The 8,317-nt window shown below is 54.4% G+C and overlaps 1 protein-coding gene across 2 annotated transcripts; it reads right to left on the bottom strand.

The window, feature by feature from the left end:
* Positions 1-134: 134 nt before the first annotated feature.
* TNFSF12 (TNF superfamily member 12) lies at positions 135-7,957 on the bottom strand. 2 transcript variants are annotated; one of them, XM_010996530.2, is made up of 7 exons: positions 7,678-7,957; positions 7,470-7,517; positions 6,799-6,871; positions 6,088-6,141; positions 5,968-6,003; positions 1,103-1,227; positions 135-907 (listed from the first exon to the last, which is right to left on the bottom strand). In XM_010996530.2, the coding sequence occupies exons 1-7, from the start codon at positions 7,834-7,836 to the stop codon at positions 656-658; spliced, it is 747 nt and encodes a 248-aa protein (XP_010994832.1). In that variant the 5' UTR covers positions 7,837-7,957; the 3' UTR covers positions 135-655. The 2 variants fall into 2 exon arrangements, with proteins under 2 accessions (XP_010994832.1, XP_031323593.1); XM_031467733.2 differs by having other exon boundaries at positions 7,470-7,520; positions 7,678-7,944.
* Positions 7,958-8,317: the final 360 nt, after the last annotated feature.

The raw sequence follows: 8,317 nt of genomic DNA, 5'->3' as shown, positions 1-8,317 counted from the left end.
TCCCCACTGCTGAGCCTAGACATCGCCCTGGAGTTCCAGGAGTCCTGCACCCCAATCCCCAATGCCCCGATCCCCTTCCCATAGCCCCCAGCTATCCTGAGGATGTCCCCTAAGCCCCAATAAAGAGAGTGACCATGATTTATTCTCTTTAATATCCACTTATCAACATTTTGTCACAATAATAATAAAAATAATATCTTTTAAAAATCCACAGGGAATTATCAAGGGAGGAGCCTGCCTTGGTCTCTTACCCCTCACATTTGGGAACTCCTGGCCTAGTCCCAGTCTCTCTGGCATCCAGCCCCTCTCAGTGCCTGAAGAGGGGTATTCAGGATCCATCGTCACCCAGAGTACAGTAAACACAGTGTCTTGGGGGGCTGCGGCCAGGGTGGGGAGTCAGGAGACAAATGGGGGCAGGGAAAGATCAGGGGTTTGGGGGCTGGTGAGGTGGGGAGCCAGAGGTGGGGGTGTGGTCGGAGCTGGATGGGAGTATTTATGTGGCATGGGCATCAAGTGAGAGCCCCGCAGGAGAGGCAGGTCTGGGGGAGGAGCATCTTAGGGTGGGACAGAGGGGAGGGGGGAGGGTGTGTGTGTGCTCAGAGAGCTGCTGTAGGGAGCCGGCGGCCTGGGCAAGCCACCAAGAGACCAGGGCCCCTCAGTGAACTTGGAAGAGTCCAAAGTAGGTAAGGAAGGGGGCGGCCTTGAGATGGGCCCAGGGGAGGGTGCGGATCCGCAGGGAGGACCCTGGCCGCAGGGGCAACAGCCCAGACACCTGGCAGAGACGGAGCTGGGGCCCGAGGGAGCTCGCTGCCGTGGCCGAGAACTCCTCCAGGCAGCGCAGGGCGAGTGTGTCATCCACCAGCAAGTCCAGCTTCAGGTAGACAGCCTTTCCCTCATCAAAGTGAACCTAGGGGTGGGGGAGGGTGGGCAGAGTCCAGGCCTCTGCTGGCCCTCAGCTCAGTCTCCCATTTCCTTGGGGACCCAGGTCTCCTAACCAGCCCAAACCTCTAGCTCCTGCCCCCCACCGTTAACGGCCCCCACCCCCTAAGCCAGCCCTTCTCCCTCAGTTCCTGCTTGGCCCGCAGAGCCAGGTGCGGCTTACCTGACAATACAGGTAGTAGAGCCCAGCCCGGGTGACTATAAACTCCCCGCTTTGGCGATCATAGCGCAGTGGGTTGGAGCTGTTGATTTTGGCCTCCTCCCAGCCACTCACCGTCCCGTCCACACCTGAATATGGATGTTCAGAAACAGGGGACAGTCCCTTTACAGAACTTTCTCACCATTTCTCACCTGGGACCCACTGAGTTTATAAATCTTTGGGCCCACCTTACCCAGAAGATATCTAGATGACCAAGGGCAAGGGAGGAGCCACAGCCCAGGGAGCCCTAGTGTAACAGGAAGTTATGCAAATAAATTCCACATATATGACCAGAAGGATACAGAGCAAGCTGTTACCAGCCACTTCTGGGGAGAAGAGTAGGGTGGAAGAAGCGTGGGGGCTTTTACAGTTTGTGTCTCTATTGTTTGCTCTTGCGCTTGGAGATGCATTACTTGGATTATTAAAATTAAAAATAATCAAATGGTTCTCAAATATCCATCCATTGATGAATGGATAAGGAAACTTGTGTTAAATCCATACAATGGAATATTATTCACCCATAAAAAGAAATGGAATACTGGTACATGTTAGGACATGTTGGAACCTTGAAAACATGTTAAATGAAAGAAGCCAGTCACTAAGGACCACCTATTATATGATTTCTATGAAATGTCCAAATAACCAAATACGTAGAGACAGAAGGTGGATTAGTCATTGCTTAGGGCTGGGAGGGATCAGGGAGATACGGGGTCATGGGTGAAGGTGATGGGGTTTCTTTTTGAAGTGATGAAAATGCTCTCAAATTACTGTAATGATGTCTCACTACTCTGTGAATATACTCAAAACCACTTAATTGAACACTTTAAATGGGAAGAACTATATAGTTTGTGAATTACGTCTCAATAAAGCCGTTACCACCACCACCCACTACACACACACCAAAATCTAGAGAGAGGATAATTGCAAATTGTAAAGAAGATAGTAGAATGACAGAGCAGAGTCTCAAGCGGCTTCCCAGGCCTTCCACAGGCCGCCCCGTTTACCTCTCTGATCTCACCTCACACATTCTTCCAAGTCAGGAGACTCCAGTCACTGGGCCCCTGCAGGGCCTCAAGCTCATTGTTCCCCCAGGGCTTTTACTGCTCTGCCCTCTCGCCAGGATTTCTCCCCTGCCTGGCCCCTTCTGTCATCAGGTCCCTCTGAGAGACCTTCCCAGAAATAGCTAGTCCCAGCACCGCCTCTGTTAATCTCTCCACCACATCACCTTATTTCTCTCCAGCGTCACCAAGGGAAGTTGGCTCGTTTATTTATGGATGTGATGGCTTGGGGTCTGACTCTCCCAAGAGGGCAGGGACATTGGTCTTGTTCACCACTGGCCCCCGGCCCCTGGAGCTGGGCCTGCTCTGGTGGGCACCAAGCAAAAACCAGTGGGAAGAGACAGGGAGGAGGCGACCATGGTGCCAGCTCTCTGTTGGGTCCACAGGCCACTCTTCAGGGCCTCCCTGGCTTCATCTCAACAGCCTGGGCAGCTGCCTTCCCCAGACCCCATCCTCTGCCAGCCCCGGGGCGCTGTCCTTGTTACTTTCTCAAGGAAAACACATAGCTCACTGGGCATTTTCATCCCCACCTACGGGTTCCCTTGGCCTTCATTCTGCAGACTCCAATCTGAGTCTCCAGCCCTGCCCTTTCCTGCCCCTCCTGACACTGCTAACTGCCGGCCATCAGCCATTAGAACAGCCCCAGGCATCTCCAACTCATCCAGACCAAAACTGAGCTTAACCTCCCCCGCCCCAAACTTGTCTGACGGTCTGTATTCCACACTGAGCTGTTTCCACCTCTCACCTGGCACCCAAGCCTCCCTCTCCTTCACCAGCTTTATTCACTGATCACCAGTTCCTAGCAATTCTGCACCCACAGAGCTCTGTTACATCTCCCTCCCCAGCCTGGCTTTTGCCATTTCTTCCTGGGACTCTTCCTAGCCTCCTTCCTCTCTGGGCTCCTCGGGACTCAACCTTGCCTGTTCCAGTTTATTCCCTGTGTGACTACACATAGGCACACAGTGATGTTTCTAAAAGGCAGGTGTGAGCCTTGGACCTCAGAATAACTTCCAGACTGCATCTGTGACCTGGCTCCTTATTCTTCTCCGGCCTCACCCCATCCTGCTCCTCCAGGGCTGCTCCTCCCCACACTGAGGCCCCAGCCTCATCATGCTCTTGGCAAACTCTGGGCTTTTACATGAATTGTTCCTTCTACCTGGAATGTCCTTGACCACCTGTCCATCTTACACTTATGCTTCAAGGCCCACAGTTCTCAGGGAAGGAGCCCTTGACTCCACTGTAAGGTGGTTTGTCTTCCTCTATGTCACCACGCACCTCTGGCTTTACTTTCATTATTGTTCTTGTCATAGCCTATTGTAATTTACAAGTGTTTCTGCTTGTCTCCACTATTAGACAGTAATTCCTTGAGAATAGGTATTATTCACCGTGGGCACCTCGTGGGGTCCTTATAAACGGTAGGATCTCGGTGCATGAGTGTTGAGTCAATGAATGAATGAATGAATGGATGGATGGATGTCTGGGTAACCGCGAGACAAATGGTCCATACAGAGAGGAGGAAGGCTGGCCTGGGAGAGAAGGAAGGAGGGCATTCCTGGCCAGGGAACCAGCTTGAGCAAAGGCTGGTTGTGGCCAAGGGCCTGGTGTGCCTGGGACCCTGGTGTCTCTCAGTCTCACAACCACAATGCGTTCCTTACTGCCTGGCAATCGTCCTTCTTTCCCCCACTAAGCTTGCTTTTGCATTCACCAAGATAAGGATTTGGTACCATCTTTCCTCAGAGCCCCTGCCCCTGTCTCCTTCCTTCTGCAGAAGACCTAGAAGTTAGCAGGTAAAGGCTCCTTCATGTCCCCAAACCCAAATCACAGACCGACCGGTTCTTGCATTCCCCACTGACCCATTGACTCTCACAGTGATGGGATGATGTGTCCCTCTCTTCCTTCTGGAAGCCACCCCCTCCCACCTTCTTGGACGTTGCCTGCAGGGTCCTCCATCCCCTGCCTCTCACACAAACGATGCCCAGGACACAAGCACACACTCACTGGGTTCAAATCCCGGCTCCACCTCTTAGTGTCATCATGACCTCAGACATGTTAAGTAACCTCTATCTGGAAAAGTGGAGATGATCAGAATATCTTCCCTTTAAGACTGTTGGGGGGATTAGATGAGATGAAACACTCAATAAATATCAGACAAGATTTATGTATTCATGTATTGCTTATCCCTAAAAGGACTGAACTTTTCCTTGACTCACATCCTCCTCCACCTCCTAGCCCATTGTTCAGCTCCTGTCCCAGAGAAACTTCTAGAAAGGGTTGTCACTGTCTCCAATTTCTATTTCCCATTTTCTCTTAATCCAATCTATTCTGGCTTCTCATCCCAACCACACCACTGACAACGCCCTTGTCAAGGTCACCAGTTGACTTTTCACGTTACCAAACCCAGTGGTCTTTACTCTGTTCTCATCTCATGTGACCTCTCAGTTGCACTCAGCACAGACAGCCACATCCTCCTTCTTGAAACTGTGTCTTCTCTGAGATTCCAGGACACTTCCCTCCCTGAGTTTTTTCCCCTCTCTCTGGCTGCTTCTCAGTCTCTGCTGGGTTCTCCTCCTCTGCTGCACTTGTAAATGTCCAAGAGCCTCAGGGCTTTGCTCATGGGGCCCCTCTTTCCCCCTGGGTGACTCATCCAGTCCCATAGCTTTAAATACCATCCATATGGTGATGACTCCTGACTCTGAACATCCTGACCCAGCCTGAGCTAGTCCACCATGTGCCGCCATCTATTTGTGAAACTCACTTGTTTATTATTATCTCTTCATTTATTTATTATTCGACCTCAAATTCAATTATCCATTTACACGCCTCTCAACCTATTTCCTCCCTGGTTAACCCCATCCTAATAAAGGGCAGCATTATTCCCAAAGATGCCCATGTTAAAAATCTAGAAGTCATTTCTGATTTCTCCCTTTCCCTTACCCTGCACATCCGATCCCCCACCCAGCAAGCCCTATCTTCAAGCTACCTGCTGAATCCATCCACTTCTCTCCATCTCCACTGCCAGCCCCCAGGCTAAGCCACCATTGTGTTTTGCCTCCTGGCTTGTCCCATGGAAGGGCATTCCAGGTAAAGGAATAGTATGTGCAAAGTCCAGAAGAGGCACATTGGTGGGGAGGGGGTGTCAGCCTAACAAGAGTGGAGAAGGCATAAGGGTGTGCAGGGAAAAGAGGTGGCGATCAGACCATGGAGAGGCTGGAATCCAAGCAGAGAAGCAAAGGAACAATGAAAGGGTGGTTTAGCGGGGCTGAGCCCAGCAACACAAGTGGGACAGAGGAGGGGATGGGGTAAGTCTGGAATGGGGGAGGGGTTACAGACCGGGTTTGAGGTTCCAAGGTCATGATGCTGAGGTGGCAGGGGTGAGGTAGGGATGGAACAGATGTGCAGAGACTGGAAAAATCTGAGAAAAATGATCAGAGTATGAAGACTTGGAATATGAAGAGGGAAGAAGAGAAAAGTCAAAGGTAATTCTTGGAGACGAGTGAGGGCTGAGGGAGGAGCTGGGTGGTGGTTGGAGGGGGAATCTGCCTGGGGTCTGAGAGGGGAAGGGGTCTCCCTGGGGCCCTGGGGTCTGGGTCATAGACAAAGTTCAGGTTTGGGAGCCCAGGGAACCGAGCCCTGAGCACTTTCCCGAACTGGCTTCTGGGGTTCCAAGGCTTGAGGTGGGGTTGGGGAGTGAAGATTTTGAAGGGCCCCTTTTCCAGAAGGCCAGTGCTGTGGGGGTCAGGGAAGAGCTCAGAGGTGGGGATGGGGTCTCACCTGCCTGTGCTCCATCCTGTCCCGGCCGTGGGTGAACTGTAAGACACAGAAAAGGCACGGTGAGCCCGGCCCTGCCTCTCTGCTACCCCTACCCCTGGGGCACCGCTCGCCATCACCCACCTTCAAAGTGGGCTGCAATCGCTCTGCGAGCCCGTGGTTTCCGGCCTTTAGGTGCTGAGAATCAAGGAAAGACAGATGGGCAAAGCACCCCCACGTCTGGGGGGCAGGGAGCTACTCCCTCAGCCCCGTTCTCCTCAGAACGCTGGCATCCTAATCCTTGTCCAGACTCTTGACCTCAGACCCTCAGGCCTTATCTTCCTCCACAAGTAAAGCAACTTATAACTTATCATCCAAACTGGGATGACTTTGAGAGCAAGAGGGGCGCTATTAGTCATCACACTGTGCTAACAGGTGGAAGCCAGGGCAGTTCCCGGCAAACCTGGATACCTGGTCACCCCAGTCATAAGTCTCTTTGCTTACTGGGATCCAGGCCTCTGACTCCCTCGCCTGGTCTTCATCAAGACCCCAGGGGTTCTCCTAACTCCTGGCCATCCCTTCTTCATATTTGGGGTTGGGTCTGAAGTGAGAAGCAGGTCCATGAATGGAAGGAGCTTCAGAGGGAAGGTCAGAATTCTAGGTTTGAGTCTCGACTATTTAGCTCCATGACTCCGAGCCCAGTTTACTCTGTGCTTAAGTTTCTCTCTCCCTAAGGGAGGTTAATGGATTTTACTCTGCCTGCTGTTATGATGAACAAAAGCAGTCATAACTCCAGAAGCCATCACAGACCAGCCACTATTATTATTCCTGAGGTTGGGATAAAGGGCCGTTTACCACTTCTGCGAGGCCGAACCAGTTTCAGGAAAGACACGGTGTCCTGGCTTTCCTCTGTCTGGGGATTCAGGTCCTAGGGGAATTAAGGGCAGGGCTAAACCAAGATCTTGCCAGGGACTCCCAGAGACTTAAACTGAGATGGACAAGGGGCCCGTCAGGGGAGGCACCAGCCAGAGGCACAGATGTCTTAGGGAGGGACCAAGTCTCTCAGCCAGAAGTGGCCGGGGCCACCCATCAGGCCCCAGCCCTTGCCCCTTTCCCAAGACCAGCCACACCCCCTAACCCCCACAACCAGCATAGACCCTGCGAGCAATTGGTACATCATGCACATGCCCTCATCCTGTCAGCGTGCACAGGGGTCCACATCCTGCACACACAACCAGCATCCTCTTCCACAGCAGCTTACCAATCTCATGCTCCCACTCCCCCCCGCATGGCCAATAAACATTTCATACTTGGGTGACACAAATGTGGCACAAACCCCTTACACACGGTTGTCACCCTCTGTCAGGTACCCACACATGGCATGGCTGGTGCGTGCACCCCCCTACACACACACACACACACACACACACACACACACACACGCGGCTGGCACAACCAGGGCAGAACCTGCACCCTCAGGCGGCGCACACTTCCCACGCCCGCAGCCAGCACCCACGCCCACTCACCAGCGGGTCTTGGTCCTCCTCTGCCACCAGCTCCCCCTGCGAAGGCTCCTGCTGGGAAGGAGGCAGCGTCACCCTGTCCTTCTCCACCTGACATCTCACCCTCCACCCATCTTCCTGGCCCCTTGCCCTCGGCCCACCCGGCCCCATCAGCTGCTCCGCAGACTCCGCTCCTGATCTGCCCAGGGAGGGGTGTGGAGCCGGGCCTCACCTGGGCAGACAGCGATGCCCGGCTCCCCAGGCTGACCACGGCCAGCAGGAGGCCAAGGCAGGCCAGCGCCAGGCCCAGGCCCAGCACGAGCGGGGCCAGCAGGGCGGTGCCGGGCTCCCCCCGGCGCCCCCTCCGCTTCTGGCTCCGACGGGTGGCCATGGGGGCGGGGGGCTGTGGCTGCCTCACCGCCCCCCCATCCCGGGACCCGAGGGATCGGGGGAGGGGGAGCGGGCGGGCGGATCGGGCTGGGGAGAGGGAGGGGCCAGGGAAACGGGGCGGGAGGGGGAGATGAGGACAGGAAGCCGGACACTGTTTGTGTGATTAAACTCCGAGTCCGGTGGAGCGCAGTGCACGGAGCGGGGCGCGCGCCGCGAGGCTTGCAGAATCTAGAGCGAGTCCCGGCTGGGAGGCACCCACCGCCCAGGGCTGGAAAAGCGGGCCGATGTTTGTGTGAGTGTGCAGCCGGCGAGATGGGCTGCGCGGCTGAGCACTCTCCACCCGGCGGGTCGGCGGCTCCGAGGGAGGGAGCGAAATCAACAGAAACTCCACGCGGCCTGTGCGCGGGTGGCCGGGCTGCGAGACCACGGCAACTCCTGCGGGGCTAGTCCAGTACCAGCGGGATTGCTAATTCAGGCCCCCA

The sequence above is a fragment of the Camelus dromedarius genome, chromosome 16 (assembly GCF_036321535.1).
Source record: "Camelus dromedarius isolate mCamDro1 chromosome 16, mCamDro1.pat, whole genome shotgun sequence".
Lineage (NCBI taxonomy): Eukaryota > Metazoa > Chordata > Mammalia > Artiodactyla > Camelidae > Camelus > Camelus dromedarius.
The sequence above is the reverse complement of the archived record's forward strand: the minus strand, read 5'-3'. Positions and strand labels throughout refer to the sequence as shown.

What these genes read in the sequence shown, in the direction of transcription:
- TNFSF12 (XM_031467733.2), bottom strand. Translation starts at nt 7,836, where the DNA reads ATGGCCACCCGTCGGAGCCAGAAGCGGAGGGGGCGCCGGGGGGAGCCC. An exon ending in GATTGCAGCCCACTTTGAAG is followed by an intron (nt 6,004 to 6,087) that starts GTGGGTGATGGC and finishes TGTGTCTTACAG; the next exon opens with TTCACCCACGGCCGGGACAG. An exon ending in TCTACTACCTGTATTGTCAG is followed by an intron (nt 908 to 1,102) that starts GTAAGCCGCACC and finishes CCCCACCCCTAG; the next exon opens with GTTCACTTTGATGAGGGAAA.